Source organism: Oryctolagus cuniculus, chromosome 12 (assembly GCF_051225735.1).
Source record: "Oryctolagus cuniculus isolate XC-2025 breed Fujian yellow rabbit chromosome 12, ASM5122573v1, whole genome shotgun sequence".
Lineage (NCBI taxonomy): Eukaryota > Metazoa > Chordata > Mammalia > Lagomorpha > Leporidae > Oryctolagus > Oryctolagus cuniculus.
In genome coordinates, this window is record NC_142878.1 from 25,872,315 (window position 1) to 25,891,929 (window position 19,615).

General features: G+C 43.7%; 1 protein-coding gene across 6 annotated transcripts in view; it reads left to right on the forward strand.

The window, feature by feature from the left end:
• L2HGDH (L-2-hydroxyglutarate dehydrogenase) overlaps window positions 1-19,167 on the forward strand; it is a 56,162-nt gene extending 36,995 nt beyond the window's left edge. For 4 of the 6 annotated variants that reach the window (XM_002718232.6, XM_070053677.2, XM_089309730.1 and 1 more), the window contains 4 exons: window positions 2,893-3,060; window positions 4,350-4,507; window positions 6,536-6,667; window positions 16,897-19,167. In XM_002718232.6, the coding sequence (XP_002718278.3) occupies window positions 2,893-3,060; window positions 4,350-4,507; window positions 6,536-6,667; window positions 16,897-17,092 (654 nt within the window). In that variant the 3' untranslated portion in view covers window positions 17,093-19,167. The remainder of the gene's footprint in view (window positions 1-2,892; window positions 3,061-4,349; window positions 4,508-6,535; window positions 6,668-16,896) is intronic. The other 2 variants (XM_070053676.2, XR_016217865.1) reach the window with 2 other exon arrangements.
• The last annotated feature ends 448 nt before the right edge of the window (window positions 19,168-19,615 follow it).

Sequence of the window (19,615 nt, forward strand, 5' to 3'; positions counted from 1 at the left end):
GCGCTGTGGCGCACTAGGTTAATCCTCCACCTGCAACGCCAGCATCCCATATGGGCGCTGGTTCTAGTCCCAGTTGCTCCTTTTCCAGTCCAGCTCTCTGCTGTGGCCTGGGATAGCAGTAGAAGATGGCCCAAGTGCTTGGGCCCCTGTACCCACATGGGAGAACGGGAAGAGGCACCTGGCTTCTGGATCGGATTGGTGCAGCTCCGGCCATTGCAGCCATTTGGGGAGTGAACCAACAGAGGGAAGACCTTTCTCTCTGTCTCTCTCTCACTGTAACTCTACCTGTCAAATAAATAAATTAAATCTTAAAAAAAAAAAAAAAAAGACAATCCGGTGGCCGGCATTGTGGCACAGTGTCTTAAGCTACCACCTGCATCTCCAGCATCCCACATGGGTGCTGGTTCAAGTCCTGACTGCTCCACTTCTGATCTAGTTCCCTGCTAATGGCCTGGGAAAACAACAGAGGATGGCCCAAGTGCTTGAGCCTTTGTACCCTTGTGGGAGACCTGAATGCAGCTCCTGGATCCTAACTTTGACCTGACCCAGTCCCAGCCATTGCAGCCATTTAGGGAGTAAACCAGTGGGTAGAAGATCTCTCTCTTTCTCTCCCCATCCCTCTTCCTCTTCATAACTCTGCCTTTCAAATAAAGAAAGAAATCTTTAAAAAAGGAAGTAAACAATCTAAGAACAAGAAGTTACCAGGAACAAGGAATTATTGGTTGTTTATAAGTAGAGAGATGGGAATTAAATTATGGTGGTGAATAGTGATGAAATTATCTAAACCTGGTAGAGTGAAGCTAAAAATGTGCCCTTAATAGCCATAGAAATGTGTGGGATACTTTTTGTAGCTTTTATTCCACATTTAATTTAAAAATGACTTTGTAGCACTAAAATGCCTAGCAGAAGACTTTAGACCTTGAAGGATATTTTTTAGTTTTTATGAAAAATGACACTTCTGTGGTTAAACATCTCCTGTCTTTGGTGTTTCTGGCCCTGGACACCACCCAACCACATGGAAACATATTTTTGGAAGCAAAACTTTAATTTTATATAACATATACTATGGAGAGCTAAGAAAACTAAATACTACTTATTTTCTATTTTTTTGTTCTTAACAAAATGGAATCCACTGTGTTGAAGACTCTTGATACTACGTGCTTGTCTAACCATTTTTTATCGATTAGGATAAAATCTAGTTGTGATCACAGACATTGGATAGATTTCTTTGGAAAGTCACATTCTATTTGTGAATTTTTTTTTTTAAATCAGGATAATAATAAACTTGACTAGGTTATTCAACTTTAAAAAAAAAATGTGTGGGAAATTACAATGGCCTAAGATTAATAGTCTCCTGACCACTAAAACAAACCCTGACAGTAGTGTGTGCTCTTATTAGGTGCGAATTGAATGGATGAAGCTGCTAAAGTAACCTCAGCTTGCAAAGTAAATATTGATCAGAAATAAAAGATAGCTTGGGGGCCTGGTTGCAGTTGGTACTGAGCAGGATTGACTAGTGTGAAATAACTCAAGAGTAATAGGGTAATTACTCAGGACAGGAGATGCTGTCCAAAGCACAAAGGATGCCAAATTGGTGGCGGCCATCTAAATGACATTTGCTTCTTCATGCAACAAATGATGAAGCTCTCTACTGTAAAACAGGTTTGTGTGTGCATGCAAGCATAGCATGTTTACTTATTTATTTGAAAGGCAGAGAGACAGAGACAGATAGAGAAGTTCCATCCACTAGTTCACTTCCTAAAAGTCTATAATAGCTAGGCTAGCCAGGCTTCCTGAAGCTGGAAGCCAGAAACTCAATCCAGGTCTCCCATATGGCAGGGACTCAACTACCTGAGCCATCACCTGCTGCCTCCCGGAGTGCACATTGGCAGGAAGCTGGAATCAAGAGTGGAACTGGGACTCAAACCTAGGTACTCCAATAAGGGAAGCTGGTGTTCTAAGTGTTGTCTTAACTGCTACACCAAATACCTGTCCCACGTGGGTTGTTTGTTAATTATCCTTGCAAGGGTCAAACATTTTTTTAAAAGATTTATTTTTTTTATTTGAAAAGCAGAGAGAGAGAGAGAGAGAGGTCTTCCCCTGGTTCACTACCCAGATGGCCACAGTGGCCAGAGCTGGGCCAATCTGAAGCCAGGAGTGTGGAGCTTCTTCCGGGTCTTTTCCCACGTGGGTGCAGGGGTCCAAGCACTTGGGCCATCTTTCACTGCTTTCCACTGCTTTCCCAGGCCATAGCAGAGAGTTGAACTGGAAGTGGAGCAGCCAGGACTCAAACCGTAGCCCACATGGGATGCCGGCACTGCAGGTGTGGCTATGCCACAGCACCAGCCCCTCAACCATTATTTTTTAAAAAGATTTATTTGTTTATTTAGAAAGGCAGAGTTATCCAGAGAGGGAGGGAGGAAGGAAGGGGGAGAGAGAGAGATTATCTTCATCTGCTGGTTCACTCCTGAAATGATCACATTGGCTGGGGCTAGACCAGGCAGAAGGCAGGAGCCTGGAATTCCATCAGGTCTTCCACATGGGTGGCAGGGGCCCAAGGACTTGAGCCATCCTCTGCTGCTCTCCCAGGCGCAAAAGCAGGGAGCTGGATTAGAAGCAGAGCAGCCAGAACTGGAACCATTGTTCATATGGGCAATACAAGCAGTGGCTTAACCCACTGTGCCACAGTGCCCAAGGTCAGCCATTGTTGTCTCTAAACTATAAATACTGGAGAACTATTTTTTTGCTGATACATACCCATGTTGAATATCCTCTTTTAGAAGAGAAACCTGTTTCTCTACCTTCATTTTCTTTCCTGTCATCTCTTGCCCCCTTCTTGGTGCATTCTGCTCCTCTCTGCTTTCTACAAATCACACTTCTGTTTTGCACCAGGGAGAGGAAGTTCGGAGTCAGTATGTTGTGACATGTGCGGGGCTTTACTCAGACCGCATTTCCGAGTTAAGTGGCTGCAATCCTGATCCTCGAATTGTACCATTCCGGGGAGATTATCTGCTGCTGAAGCCAGAAAAATGCTATCTTGTAAAAGGGAACATTTATCCGGTAGGTAATACGTCTGTCTTCTCACTCTATTCAAGCTGGTTGTGGCCATAAAAGGAATGAAAAATATTTTCCCCTGAACTGAAGGGAGATTTCAGAAGTCTGTTTGTGCAGGCATTTCATCTCGTCTCTGCAGGTCGATCCCTAACGCTGTATTCTGATGTCAGGGTCGCTGAAGTGTAATGAGCTACCTGCAAGTAATACGCATCTCCAGAATCCATGAGCGTACGTGTGGACGTGAGCAGTGCCGTCAGGATTCTCCTCCTCCCTGGTTAGGGTGCACTTGCGAGAGTACTGGGCTTGGACACCATATTTCTCGGTTCACTAGAGGCGCAGAACAGGGACATGGCTGCCACATGGTTTCAGGAGGAAGAAGACAGAGGCATTTTACAGGAACAGTTTATTCTTCTGCCTGAAACTACCCTAAAAATTAATGAACCCCTTAAATACATTAGCTGAACCAGATGAAGTTGCCAGCCTTCAGCCAATTGATGTTTTTGACTTTGCCTAAACATTCATCTGCCTGGATTGAATGCATTCCCCTTTGCAGACGCCTCTGCTATGCATGTGCGTGTTTTCTTGCTTTCTCTTTTCGTTCTTTTTTCCTGGCAGCTTTGCTTTTGCTTGCCAGTCACAGCCATCCTCAATGTGGGAGAGAGAAAATAACCCGAAGTAGCACAGTTCATCTCTTTTCTCGTTACCAAGCAAGATGAGTAGGTAGGACAGAGTGCTCCAGTGCCAATAGCGTCAGTGTTTCCTGGCTGGCATTTCTAACTCAAAGCAGGTTAATGGTGATGTATATGGGGGCCAGTGCTGTGGTTTAATGGGTAAAGCTGCTGCCCGCAGTGTTGGCATCCAATATAGGCACTGGTTCAAGTCCCAGCTATTCCACTTCTGATCCAGCTCTCTGCTATGGCCTGGGAAAGCAGTAGAAGATGGCTCAAGTCCTTGGGCCCCTGCACCCATGTGGGAGACCCGGAGGAAGCTCCTGGCTCCAGATCGGCACAGCTCTGGCCATTGCGGCCATCTGGCGGCTGAACCAGCGGATGGAAGACCTACCTCTCTCTCTCTCTCTCTCTCTCTCTCTCTCTCCCCGTCTGCCCCACTGTAACTCTGCATTTCAAATAAATAAATAAATCTTTTAAAAATAGTAATATATATGTGAGCACAGCTCACAGTGCAAATTAAACACATGGGAAGACAGTTTTTATGTTACCAGCTGAATGTTTGCATCTGTAGTAAGATGGTGTGCTAAATAGGGCTAACAGTTCTTTGCTGTATTAAATCCGTAGGTGCCAGATAGCCGGTTTCCTTTCCTAGGAGTCCACTTCACACCAAGGATGGACGGCAGCATTTGGCTAGGACCTAATGCAATTCTTGCCTTTAAACGGGAAGGTTATAGACCCTTTGATTTCAATGCCAGAGATGTTATGGATATAATTATCAATAGGTAACAACTTTATTCTCTTTAAAAATCATCTACGTACTTATGTTTCTAATGTGGAAAATCTGTCTTCATAGTCTATTTCTTGTGGAAATCTTCGTGTTTGTTGTTTGCATATTGAATTTCCTATTCATCCAAATGAAGGTCTTTGTGGAGTAAATGTAACATTTTAACCTCCAGAAAATTATGAGGAGCTAGCATGATATCTTGGTGAAAAAGAAGATGAAGTAGCTTGGTGTTTGGAGCAGTGGTCAAAATTGCCACATCCCATATCAGAGTGTCTGGTTTGAGTCTATCTCTGCTTCCACTTCCAACTTCCTGCTAAGACGCACCTTGGAAGGCAGCAGATGATGGATCCATGCTTCCCACGTGGAAGACCTGTATTGAATTCTGGGTTCCTAGCTTCAGCCTGGCTCAGCCCAAGCTGTTGCAGGCATTTAGGGAGTCAACCATGATGGAATATCACTCTCTGTCTCTGTCTCTCTCTAATCTCTGTCCCTCTCTCCTTTCTAAATAAGTAAAAATAAATCAGTAAAATTAAAAAAGAAAATATGGGCTGGCACTGTGGCATAGAAGGTTAAGCTTTCACCTGCAGTGCCAGCATCCCCAGTGGGTGCCAGTTCAAGTCCTGGCTGCTCCACTTATGATCTAGCTCTCTGCTGATGGCCTGGGAAAGCAGCAAAAGATGGCCCAAGTGCTGGGCCCCTGCACCCACATAGGAGACCCAGCAGAAGCTCCTTGCTCCTGGTTTTGGCATGCCCAGCCCTGGCCATTGTGGCCATTTGGGGAGTGAACCAGCGGATGGAAGATTCTTTCTCTTCTTCTTTCTCTGTGTCTCTGCCTTTCAAATCAATAAATCTTTAAAAAGAAAAAAATAAGAATGTAAAAGCCATTCATACATCTGGCAATCCAAATTTGACCACAGTGCTAACCTTCTCTGTTAAGGAAAGGAAAATAAAAAGAATATGAAATTTGCAAACAAAAGATTTTCTTTTAAAAGTAGGTGTCTTGCTTTGATAAGATTATTTCCAGCCAATCACTGTCATTTTGTAAAAGATTAGAGAATTTGACAGTGACCAAGATTGTTTCCTTTGGGATTGTTTCGTTTGTATGTACTATTGTGTTGACCTCCAGTGTAGGATCTTCACTATGGTAAGAAATAACTTAGTGAGGTATTTTGTTTGGTCTTTTTTCTGCTGTTTATCTCTGGAGAGTTCCATATCAAAGTCACTAGAAACCTTTAAAAGCTATACTTAGCTTATATTTCACCCTTCCTAGATTCCAAAGCAGAGGGTTTAGAGTGGAGCCTGTAAAAAATACCTCTTTACATTCATACGTGCATACATAGACTCTGCAGATGTGAAGGTCTGTTAATGTCTTTTACATATGCTGAAAACATGTAATATTCGCATTAAGAAAGACCGTGGTGGGGGCAGCATTCTGGAATGGCAGGTCAGGCCCCTGCCTGCAACACTGGCATCCTACTACAAGCCCCCACTGTTCTACTTCCAATCTAACTACCTGCGAATGCACCAGGAAAAATAGCAGGAGATCGCCCAAGAACTTGGGCCTCTGCCAATGATGCGGGAGATCAGAATAGAATTTGAGGTTCCTGGCTTTGACCTGGCTCAGCCCTACCCCCAGCCATTGTGGTCATTTGTGGGGGGTAAATCATTGTATGGAAGATCTTTTTCTCTCTCCCCCTTTCTTCCTGTTACTCTGCCTTGCAAATAAATAAAAATCAATCTTTGAAAAAAAAAAAAAAAAGACTAGATGTTAGTAGACCTTATAGAATCCCAATTTGAAACCAGCATTCCTTGGGAATTTGACTTTGGAAGATGTTTCCTTTTTGGTTTGATGAAATTTTCTTCTTACGTTGGCCAAAAGTTGATATTCTTTATTAAGTAATTTTTCTGACTTTGACAAATGTCTGTGATGCCATCAAAACTGAAAAATCGAATGATTGTAAAAGTGCTTTTTTAGTAATAAGTAATTCCTAATTCCTCTCATGAAGATATTTTTCTCTGTTTTCAGTGGCTTGTTTAAACTGGTGTTCCAGAATTTTTCCTACGGAGTTAGTGAAATGTATAAAGCCTGTTTTCTTGGTGAAACAGTGAAGCACCTTCAGAAGTTCATCCCGGAAATTACCATCGGTGACATCCTCAGGTGAGGAGAGACCGGAAAGGCCGTGAATACAGTGCTGGCCTGGGTGAATAAGTAACCCAGAGGTATGGGTTGACTTTGTATTCAGTAAGCAGTCTTGCAGGGTCCATCAGAATGTCCGCAGGATCTGCCATGTTTCCCAGTTAAGTCGTTGAATTCCCCTGCAGCGTGTGTATTAGTCATGGCTGCATCATGGCCTGTGGTGCTGTCCATCTGTAATCACCCAGCCCGCTTTACAGCTCTGAACTGAAAGCGTCATTGTGTCTAGTAATCACTCATGATCACAGTTGTCCCTCAATTAAATAGTAAAAAACTCCCTGGCCACTTAACTCTGTGACTCCAGAACCTTTTTGTCTTTAATTCTGTGTCAGATCATTGATCACCATGTTAACTTGTTAGGCCGGCCACCGATCAAAACATATTCTGAGTGGTTCTTGAGACATTTTAGAAACCCCGGGACCTGGCATCCACCTTTCTTTGTCCCATTTCTTTTGTTCTTTCTCGGGTCCTACTCCTCTGAGGGCAGAAGTGTTTTGCTGGGCATAGCAATCTAAGTCTTTGCTACCAGCCTGTGAGGCAAAGTAAGGATTACTTAGTTTTTTTTTTTTTTTCTCCTTGGGGATAAAAGCCTTTATGGACTGGATCTGTATCCTGAATACCACCCAAGCTTAAGTGTTTTTCCCTCTTTGATGATGTTTTTGGACTGTTCACCTCCCCCATCCCCTGCAGCCGCTCTGCTGTTTATCTGTTGGGCCCGATCAGCAGTGAACTTTGAGGGGCTTCCTCCTCTGTTGTAGTCCATCCCCCTGGAGTTTCGGGAGCACGGCACGCCCGCCTCCTCAGAGCAGCTGCTGAGCAGGCCTGTTGTAAAATGTCATCGGCGTGACCGTGGAGCCGAAACCAGAGCAGGAGCAGTGTCAGCTGCCTCCCCCAGGGGCCGTCCTGATCTAAATCTGCCTGATGCATCACTCTGAGGCAACCTCTGAATCCTTGGAAGAACTATTAAAGCCCAGTTCATGTTTGGACCTTAGCCCCCCACCCAATCACTGCTTACCTTCCGGAACGGAAGGGAGAGAAACACCTGGGCTGTATTTTCACTCACTCACTCTCTCAGTCAATAAAAGCTCTCTTCTTACCAGTGGTGGATTCTAGCAGACTGGTCACGCTTTATATCTGAACAGACTGGTCAAATCTGGTTTCTGTTTCTGCTGTTACGGTTTCTTGGAAAAGCCATTAGGTGAGCACAGTGAAGTCTGTGTCAAAGCAGTTGCGGCGAATTCACTACTCATATTCCGCTTCAGAGAGGCCTGAGGGACACTCCCCAGAACAGCGGGCTTCTGGTGGTGGAGCTGGGGCTTGTGGGTATTTTAGGGCCGCTCCTGTCTCTGGGTGTGAGAGTGTGAGTCTTAGTGACCGGTGTCGCTGGTGTGCAGTAGGAAACAGCACACAGCCACTCTAGACAGGAGCAGCTGGGGGCATTCAACCCAACCAGGTGAGTTTCTCTGTAGCAACAGAGAAACTGAATGTATTCAGCACTTCCATTTGACCCATCTTCTCTTGAGTCCTGTGGCTATTAAATGCAGGAAATTGTCAATTAGAAAAAGCAAGTCGAAGAAGGGTAGTGTTTTTTTTTGTTTTTTTTTGTTTTGTTTTGTTTTTTTTTTTTTTTTGACAGGCAGAGTAGACAGTGAGAGAGAGAGAGAGAGAGAAGGTATTCCTTTGCCGTTGGTTCACCCTCCAATGGCCACCGCAGCCGGCACACCGCGCTGATCCAATGGCAGGAGCCAGGTACTTCTGGTCTCCCATGGGGTGCAGGACCCAAGGACTTGGGCCATCCTCCACTGCACTCCCTGGCCACAGCAGAGAGCTGGCCTGGAAGAGGGGCAACCGGGACAGAATCCAGCGCCCCGACTGGGACTAGAACCCGGTGTGCCGGCGCCACATGGCGGAGGATTAGTCTAGTGAGCCGCGGCGCCGGCGAAGAAGGGTGTTTGATACCATTTTTGTAAGTCTGAAAACAAGCCTAACAATACCATAGATTGTTTATAGGTTGCATAGGTAATGGAAAATTAAAAACAAGCATGAAGGTGATAAACCCCTTATTCAGAAGGGTGCTTACCTCTGGGGAGGGAAGGAAATGAGAGTTCCACAAGGTTGTCCACCGTATCTGTAATGCTCTATTTCTTAACCCGTTTGATAAGAAATGGGTATCCATTACGTTATTCTCTGTACCTTGTTATATGCCTTATTATTGAATAGTAATAATAATAATATCAGTAGTTTTTTCCACAGCTTGAAGCTCAATTCCTGCCTTATTTCATCTTGAAATGCAGTGTATTAAAACCATAAATGCCCTCCCATTAGTTTTGTGGCAAAAGCATATCAAGCAATTCTTTTTTTTTTTTTTTTTTTTTTGGATTTATTTATTTTTATTTGAAAGTCAGAGTTAAAGAAAGAAGGAAAGATACAGAGATCTTCCATCCACTGATTTACTCCCTAGATGGCTGCAATAGCCTGGGGTAGGCCAAGCCAAAGCCAGGAGCTTGGAGCTTCCACGTCTCGGACGTGGGTGGCAGGGACCCAAGCATCTGGGCCATCCTCTGCTACTTTTTCCAGGTCATTAGTAGGGAGCTGGATCAGAAGTGGATCAACCAGAACTCAAACTGGTACCTATATGGGATGCCAATGTTGCTGGTGGCAGCTTTACCTGTTGTACCACAGTGCCAGCCCCAAGCAGTTCTAGAGAGTGAAAAAAATTGAAGCAACACTCTCAGTGGGATATGTTGCACAGGATGGTGTCCTTAAGTTTCAGCAAGGGTGTCCAGCCTGACACGTTGCCTAGCTAGAGCAAATAATTTATTGGTGAATATTTGATCAGAATGTGAAGTTATAATCAGTCAAATATATGCATTAGGTATGTAAACTTCTCATTGTTAAATGATAATCTTAAATGCTCTTCATTTGAGCTATAAACTTCTTTGATTTATCTGGTGATTAATTTTGACATCTTAATTCTAACAGCAGTTTGTTAGCACTGTAAAGATGTAAAAGAAAAAGATACATGAGGGGCTGGCACTGTGGCATAATGGGTAAAGCCACTGCCTGCAACACCGGCATCCCATACAGGCACCAGTTGGAGGGCTGGCTCCTCAGCTTCCAATCCAGTTCCCTGCTAATGCACCAGGGAAACCAGCGGAAGATGGCCCAAGTGCTTGGGCCCTTACCACATATGTGGGAGACCCGGATGAGGCTCCTGGCTTCCATTGCAGCCATCTGGGGAGCGAAGTAATGAATGGAAGATCTCTCTCTCTCTCTCTCTGTCTCCCCTACTATGTAATCTGCCTTCCAAATAAATTTTTTAAAAGATATGTAAATATGCTGTATTCTTTTTTACACATATTATTTTGGAAGATGTCTCATTTGGGGAATTCTAGAGTAAATTTTCAGGCAAGATGCTTTCTGTTGATACCTAGACTATACTATGTCCTTGTGAAACGCCAGAGCCAAAGCCAGCATTTCTACGATAGTTGTAATGGTCAAATGTGATCTAGGTTAGAGTTTTTCAATCTTGATGCTGTTGCCATTTTGGATAAAATAATTCATTGTGGTTGGGGACTCTAGTTTTGTCTCTAGACATTGCTAATGTCCTCTAGGTGGAAAAATCTCCCTTGGTTAAGAATTTGAAAACACTCACACTTCAAAATCCAAGAGTCTAGAGAAAAGATAGTATACATAGTATATATCCTTTTTTTTTTTTTTTTTTTTTTTGACAGGCAGAGTGGACAGTGAGAGAGAGAGAGAGAGAGAGAGAGAAGGTATTCCTTTGCCGTTGGTTCACCCTCCAATGGCCGCCGCGGCCGGCACACCGCACTGATCCAATTCTACTTATTCGGCCGGCGCCACTTTATTATTTAAAAAATAAACATAAGCCGGCGCCACTAGGCTAATCCTCTGCCTTGTGGCGCTGGCACAACGGTTCTAGTCCCGGTTGGGGCGCCGGATTCTGTCCTGGTTGCCCCTCTTCCAGGCCAGCTCTCTGCTGTGGCCAAGGAGTACAGTGGAGGATGGCCCAAGTGCTTGGGTCCTGCACCCCATGGGAGACCAGGAGAAGCACCTGGCTCCTGCCTTCGGATCAGCATGGTGCGCTGGCCGCAGCGGCCATTGGAGGGTGAACCAACGGCACTGGAAGACCTTTCTCTCTGTCTCTCTCTCTCACTGTCCACTCTGCCTGTCAAAAAAAAAAAAAAAATCTATTTATTCAAAAGTCAGAGAGTTACACAGAGAGAAGAGAGGCAGAGAGAGACAGGTCTTCCATCTGATGGTTTACTCTCCAACTGGCCGCAACGGCTAGACTGCACCAATCTGAAGCCAGGAGCCAAGAGCTTCTTCTGGGTCTCCCACGTGGGTGCAGGGGCCCAAGGACTTGGAGCATCTTCCACTGCTTTCCCAGGCCACAGCAGAGAGCTGGATCGGAAGAGAAGCAGCCGGGACTAGAACCAGCACCCATATAGGATGCAGGCGCTTCAGGCCAGGGTGTTAACCTGCTGGGCCACAGTGCCGGCCCCAATAAGGGCTTATATTTTCATTGCTACTTCAGTGCTGGAAAGGAGGCCTAGAGTCCCTGTAAGTAGAAAGTTGGAACCCAGAGTCCAGTATAAAGCCAGTATAAAGGGACTCTTGAAGGAAGTCTAGAAAAAATATTTCCTTTGTCACTAGAAAGTGTTAAGGCGTTGTATCTGCCCTGGTCTTGGGTATGGGGAGTGGGAGGAATCCTCTAAAAATCTAAAATCCAGGGCCAATGTTGTGGCGTAGTGGGTAAAGCTGTTGCCTACAATGCTGGCATCCCATATGGGTACCAGTTTGAGTCTCAGCTGCTCTACTTATGATCTAGTTCCCTGCTAATAGCCTGGGAAAAGCAGCAGAAGATGGCCCAAGCACTGCCACCCACATGGGAAACCCAGAAGAAACTCCTGGCTCCTGTTTTTTTGTCTGGCTAAGCCCTGCTGTTAGGGCCACTTGGGAAGTGAACCAGCAGATGGAAGATCTCTCTCTGTGTCTCTCCTTCTCTCCTCTCTCTCTCTGACTTTCAAATACAAAAACATATCTTTAAAAGAATTTTAAATGCATCACAACTGTGGAGTTTCAATTTATAGCACCCACTTAGTTTAGTAACATAAACTCAGAAGTTAATTTAAATGGTGGTCCCAGATGTGTGTGGATTTTGCTTCGACTAACCAACTCTTTTCCTTCTCTCTCTTCCTCCTCCCTCCTGTTTGCTCTGTCCACCTCCCTTCCTGTCTCATTTTAAATAAATTAGAGAAAGAGAGAGAGAGAGTGAAAATCAGGGTAATTTAGAGAACATTACTGTAAGATAAAGGTGCAATGTGGAAGTTAAAAGACATGGGAAAGAAAATGGAAAGATTCCAGCCTATTTCACATAGGAATTCCTTAGAAATTAAGAAACAATACTCCAAAACAAGAGTACCTAAGAATTTTCTAGGACTGACAGAAAGACATCACATTCAGAATAAAACTAAATATGAGAATGGAAATATACCTCTAATTAGAAGAGGAGTAAAAAAGAATATAGAAAACTCAATTAATTAAGAAGGGGTTGTAGGGCCAGCATTGTGGCTTAGTAGGCAAAGCCACAGCCTGCAGTGCCAGCATCCTATATGGGTGCCAGTTTGAGTCCCAGCTGCTCTACTTCCAATTCAGCTCCCTGCTAATACACCTGGGAATGCAGTAGAGGGTGGGCCAAATTCTTGGGCCCCTGAACCTATGTGGGAGACCTGGAAGAGAATCCTGGCTGCTGGCTTCGGATTGGCCCAGCTCCGGCCCATATAGCCATTCGGGGAGTGAACCAGCAGATGGAAAACCTCGCTCTCTGCCTCTCCCTTTCTCTTTTGTATTCAGGGGATGGAAGACCGCTCTCTCTCTCTCTCTCTCTCTCTCTCTCTCTCTCTGACTTTCAAATAAATCTAAAAAAGAGGAGGGAGGAGGAGGAGGAGGAGGATAGAAACCTTAGAAAAATCAGGTTAAATACCTTAAAATAATGTAGTAGAAAACACATCAATGATTGCAATAAACGTCAATGTACCTAACTCAGTAGTTTAGAGATTGTTAGGTTGTGTTTTTAAAAATCCATCTATGTTTTAAGCAAAATATTAAAGAAAGATGAGTACTGGATTCACTCCAGATAAAACATTTACTTTCAGGCAAAAATATTATTATAAAGAAAAATATTAGCCGGCGCCGTGGCTCAATAGGCTAATCCTCCACCTTGCGGCGCCGGCACACCGGGTTCTAGTCCCGGTTGGGGCGCCGGATTCTGTCCCGGTTGCCCCTCTTCCAGGCCAGCTCTCTGCTATGGCCAGGGAGTGCAGTGGAGGATGGCCCAGGTGCTTGGGCCCTGCACCCCATGGGAGACCAGGAAAAGCACCTGGCTCCTGGCTCCTGCCATCGGATCAGCGCGGTGCGCCGGCTGCAGCGGCGGCCATTGGAGGGTGAACCAACGGCAAAACGGAAGACCTTTCTCTCTGTCTCTCTCTCTCACTGTCCACTCTGCCTGTCAAAAATTAAAAAAAAAAAAAAAAGAAAAAAGAAAAATATTGCATGAGGGTACCTTACAAAGGTTATAAAATGAAATTTTTTTTTAAGGTTTTTTTTTTTTTTTTTTTTTGACAGGTAGAGTGGACAGTGAGAGAGAGAGAGAGAGAGACAGAGAGAAAGGTCTTCCTTTGCCATTGGTTCACCCTCCAATGGCCACCGCGGCCGGCGCACTGTGGCCGGCACACCGCGCTGATCTGATGGCAGGAGCCAGGTACTTATCCTGGTCTCCCATGGGGTGCAGGGCCCAAGGACTTGGGCCATCCTCCACTGCACTCCCTGGCCACAGCAGAGAGCTGGCCTGGAAGAGGGGCAACCGGGACAGAATCCGGCGCCCCGACCGGGACTAGAACCCGGTGTGCTGGCGCCGCAAGGCGGAGGATTAGCCTAGTGAGCCGCGGCACCGGCCATAAAATGAAATTTAAAATAAGTTTATGGAAACATTATACATTGCCATGAACTTTTTGGAGATTCATTTGCATGAATTTCAAAACTTTTGCACCAAAATAATCTTATCTTTAAATTCCATTTTCATTGAACTTTTTGAGTTCAATAGAGATACCATATTAGACATATCATTAGAGATAAACTTGATGTATATAACAGAGCTATGCAATACAGAGGAAAAAAAACTAGCATAGTTACAAGCAGAAATCAACAAGTCCATAATTGTAGTAGGTGACTGTTGCTTAAACATGGATTAAGCAGACAAAATATGAGAAGATTTGAATAACACAATTAAAACACTTGCAGGCCTCATCCGTCTCCATTATAAACTCCTGTATTATTCAAGCCCTCTTTGGAATGTTCACAAAAGCTCAAAATGTTCTAAGCCCTAAAGCAGTTCTTCACAAAATTTAAAAATTGGACACAGAAAAACCACGTTCTCCTGTCAAAGTCCAGTAAGTCTGAAGATAAATAACAAAAATACCCCCTGCCTTCATATTTGAAAATTAAATAGGAGTGGTTTACTTCTCTTATACCATATGTCCAAATAAATATTTCCCAAGCAGATCTATATTTTTAGAATAGCAGTAGATCCTGTGAATTTTATAAAAATGATTGAGTCTCTTATTTGTGTTGGTCAAAGATGTCCGTTGTAGTTTTCATAGCTCTTTGCCCCATCCCATTGTGTATTGTCTGTCCCACCAGAAGAATGTGACACTGGAATCTAGATGAGTAAATGCAATTTGTTTCATGTTTATGTGTTCTTGTTTCTGGACACAGAGAGATAAGCTTCTAGGATAAACATTCCCATTAAACTTAGCTATAAACATTGCTATAAACTATAAATATATGGCTACAGATAGCATTCAATTAAATGTAGCTGAATTAAGAGAATTTGGAATTTAAAATTGTAAAGTGTTTAGCCCTGGAACTAGCACTGTGCCTGAGCAAGTTAAACTGCCACTTGCAATGGGGAATGCCTGTTCAAGTCCTGGCAGCTCCACTTCTGATCCAGATTCCTTCTTATTTGCCTGGGGAGGCATAGGATGATGGCCCAAGTGCTTAGGCCCCTGCTACGATGTGGGAGACCTGGAATGAGTTCTGGGCTCCTGCTTTCAACCTGGCCCATTCCCAGCTGTTGTGGCCATCTGGGGAGTGAACTAGGAGGAGTAAGATATCTCTCCCTCTCCCTCTCCCTACTACCCCTCCCTCTTTCCCTCCCTCCATCTCCCTTTATCTTTCTGCCTTTCAAATAAATAATTTAAAAAAATAAAATAAAAAATAAAGTTTCTAGTCCTGTTGACTACTAACTGTGTATAAGATATAGCTCTCAATATGAAGGTGAGGTAGAGTGTTGACCAATACACTGTTCTTGCCCTCAAGGACAAAGTTTATTTTATCTGAGATTTCCAATGTAACACTTATCTCAAGCTGAAGTGTTCTTACGGGACAGCCCATAGGTAATCTTGCAAAAGAAAATCCTAGTGTTGCCTCATATGCTAAAGGACACGAAAGAATTTGGTAGTCTAAACATTTCATGCTAAATAGCTACTTTGGTTGGAAATTAAAGAGATCCTAAGAAAAACAGTATTTTATGGTTTTTTTTTCTCAGTTTGGATTATAGGTTTTGAATAGTTGGACAGAAATGCAGGAGACATGGAGAACATAATTGATATTTCGCAGAGAAATTAGTCACAACTTAAACCATGGTTAATTAGTATTAACTTCTAAATGTTAAGAAGGGGCAAAGGGGCTGCTCTGAACTGTGGAGGGGAAGGTTTTACACGGGACACTCAGCCTCAGACCTGCTCACAGCACTGTGTGTCCCCAGCATACTGGTCTCCTGCTAGTGCAAGGAGTGGAGCAGGAAAACTCACCCCAAGAGACCTCAACAGCAACAGCAGCACTTCCCAAGGAAAGCGGGGAGAAATGCTGCTTTGATGGGTTATCACCGTAAAATAGAGACTGCGCCAAACGGACCACGACCACGCGCTGTCTTCTGCACTCATACACAGCTTCACCCTGAGAAATGCTAGCTGGCAGTCCCAGTCCATCATTTTGTGTTCTAAGCAATATATCTGATTTTTTACTTGAAAGTGTTTTTTTAACTTATTTTTATTTACTTGAAAGGCAGAGTTACAGAGAGAGAGGGAGAGACAGAGAGATCTTCCATCCTTAGTTCACTCCCCATTGGCCACAATGGCCAGAGCTGTACCAATATGAAGCCAGGAACCAGGAGCTTCTTCCAAGTCTCCCACACAGGTACAGGGGCCCAAGGACTTGGGCCACCTTCTACTGCTTTCACAGGCCATAGCAGAGAGCTGGATCGGAAGTGGAGCAGCCATATGGGATGTCGGCACTGCAGGTGTTGGCTTTACCTGCTATACCACAGCACCGGCCCCTTTTGCCTGGTTTCTTGAATCTTGGTGATGTGTCTGACAGTCATTTTCACAGCAGGTTTTCTTGAACAGTTTCTGAGGAGGTGCTTTTGGATCCTAAAAATCCAGTTAATTTTGATTTCTCCTGTAAATTTTAACTATTTTCAAAAGTAACAGAAATCTCATATCTGTACTCAGAATACAGAACTTTAGGGACTGGCACTGTGGTATAGTGGATAAAGCTGCTACCAGAGACACCAGCATCCCATATGGGTGCAGGTTCAAGTCCCAGCTACTCCATTTCTGATCCAGCTTCCTCCTAATGGCCTGGGAGAAGCAGCAGAAGATGGCTCAAGTCTTTGGACCCCTGCAGTCACGTGGGAGACCCAGAGAAAACTCCTGGCTTGTGGCTTTGTACTGGCCCAGCTCTGGTCGTTGTGGCCATTGGGAAGTGAACTAAGATATGGAAGAACTCTCCCCCCCCCCCTCTGTAACTCTGACTTTCAAATAAATAAATGAATCTTTTTAAAAATTCAATAAATAACCTATCTCAAATGTGGATTTATCTGCTGCTTTTGGAAAGGACAAATGTGTACTTATTTAATAAGCATTATTATGTAATAGACCTTATGCTGTAGGCTAAGGAAACATATCTTACAGCCTAACCCTGGGCTAAATCCAGATCTATCAGGTTTTCTCACATAATCATACATTTACAGAATAAAGACTGAAAACCACAGCCTCGTAAAGTGCCCTGTCTATTCCAGCTGGCTGACAACCACTCTTTTACTTTCACAGAGGTCCTGCTGGAGTACGCGCCCAGGCCCTGGACAGAGACGGAAATCTGGTAGAAGATTTTGTATTTGATGGAGGAGTTGGGGATATTGGAAGTCGCATTCTTCATGTGAGAAATGCACCTTCCCCTGCTGCCACTTCTTCGCTTGCAATTTCTGAAATGATTGCAGATGAAGTGCAGCAAAGATTTGAATTATAAATCATGAAAGGAGCTAGGTATGCATTGTAATTGCACATCTGCAACAGTTGTGTACTGGTTGCATCCTTCCATTTTAATTTAAGAAAATGTTTTTAAGATAGCATTTTTAAGGCAGAGATAACTGCTGGATTGTTAAAATGATGTAACATATGAACATTTTTTTTAACTAAGATCCATGTTCTTTTACTTTGTGAATAAAGAGGCGTGATACAGCTGTATCTGTTCCGAATCCCTGGCTTTGCTAATACCCTGTCCTTAGCAACCATGAGTCAGAGAATATTTGGCTCTTGTAGAATTTGGGAGAATGATGTTATGAAAATCTGATTTTTTTTCCCTTAAGTCAGTTTTTTAGTGTTGTAATACGTGAGCTTTTTAGTCTGTCCTAGATAAGAAAATATGATATAGCATAAGTTGTAAACATTCTCTTAATCTTGAAGAGTCATAGAAGAGCTCACATTATTTAGAGCAACATTATTTGTATTTGAAATTAAAAACTCTTGATTTGGGGGTGGGCTTCTGGCCTCACAGTGAAGACGCCGGTCGAGGTGCCCATGTCCCGTGATGGAGTGCCTGGGTTCGATTCCTGACTCCGGCTTCCAGTTCCAGCTTCCTGCTGATATAGACCCTGGAGGCCGCCACCAATGGCTCCCATAATGAGGTCTCTGCCACCCACGTGGGCAACCTCCATTGTGTTCCTTGCTTCTGACTTTGGCCTGACCACACCACAGCTTTGGAAGGAATTAGATTCTACCTTAGCTCTCATTTGTGAGAAATAACTTGGCAGAACGACTCAAAACCTTTGTGACACCTGGGCCCCTTATAGCTGATGTGGTGAGGGGTCTCCCTAGGGTCTCGCAGTGGTCCGCCCTGCCAGACTGTTGCCTGCTCTTCAGTCTTCTGTGACTAAGAAACTAGAAGGACGTAGAACAGGTAGGATTTTACAAGAGCAGTTTAAGAATCTTAACCCTGATGTATAGAACTGGAATTAAAATAATTTTTTTTCCTCTCTTATATATCCGTTCTTCGGCCACACGAGGGTTCTCAAGACGTTGGCCAGAATCGCTAATGAGTCACGCGTATGTGGTTTTTCAGGGCTTCTGTGAATTTTATGAGGTTACTTCTCCGCTTTGGGTTCACACCTTCACTTTGAGGCATTCACTTTTGTCAGCCGCGAAAGTGCCTTACGTCCACACGCACTTCATGAGTCTCTCGAGTCGGTGCCCAGTGCTGTGTTGTATTCTGTGTGTTTGCGTGTGGCTTCTCTGCTACAATGATGCTTACTGTTTTGGAAAGTTGGGGAATAGAAACGAGAACGGCGACGCGGCGACCTGACTGGGGAAGCCATGGTAACAGAGCCCTGTCCAGGGGGACGTTGCCATCCGTTCTCTCACGTGGGCTCTCTCCTTTCCCTGTCTCGCTCTCTCTTTCTCCAAAGTTCTGTGAGGACTCAGAAGGATGTGCATTTTGGTCGACAGGAAAAGCTTCTGTTTGCTGCCTTTTCACTTCAAGACTTGATGATCACACTGACTGAGCTACCTCATCCATTAATCTGCAAGGACATTCATCAGCTTATGTTCAAGCAGCAGCACATCCCAGGTGCACAGAACAGGCAGTCACTACTCAACACTGGGGATGGACACCCTGAAAACACTCAAGTCACTCACAGAAGAAGCAGACCCTACCGGTTCTTCATAATAAAACTCATTCTTGCAAGAACTACAACACAGAGATTATTTGTTTTGTTCCATTACAAGACAACCAAGAAGTAGAGATTATTGTAATTCTATTTCATCAGCAGTAAAATTGCATACACATCATACTGTGAAAGACTGAAATCACAAAAATAACTATTGTAATTCATGCAATCCTCATTCCCTGTGAGTCTGTGTTATACTCACAAGAAATACAAGTGGAAAATTTCTTGAAAATGTTTTGAATTATGTAGGTTACTATGTTTGTAAAACATTTGATATTTGTATCAATAGGGCTTTGTTGTTTAATACTGATATGATATTTAAAAGTTTTGTGTATTTCTGAGAGGAAATGTATATTAATATTAAAAATATTTTAATGAGCTTGGGTGTTGTGGAGAGCAACTTTTTAAGGTCTATGAAAACTTTTATTCAAATACATTTCCCATGTATAAAACAAACTATCAGAGCTTTAGATAGCAGCCCATCATTTAAAAAAAAAAAGCAAGCTGCTTCTGTATTTGTATATATTATAATAATGAGGTAATTTATATTACGAATTAGAAGAGAAGCATTTTAGATTTTAGCTTCAGAGTAGTTTGGGAGGAACTCTTAGCACAAGCAAGTAAATTCTGGGTGATTGACCTTATGTGACGTAACCCTTTTATCCATACACGTAAGTGTCAATCGAAGTCCACCCCATGACCCTTTCAGAGCATGTCCTGTTTGGGGAGCTGCCTTTACTATTGGCAGAGTTCCATTTAGCCTGAGGCCATTTGAAAATCTCCCCACTGGCCTGTGGGATAACCTGGACTCTTAGAACTTTCTTCAG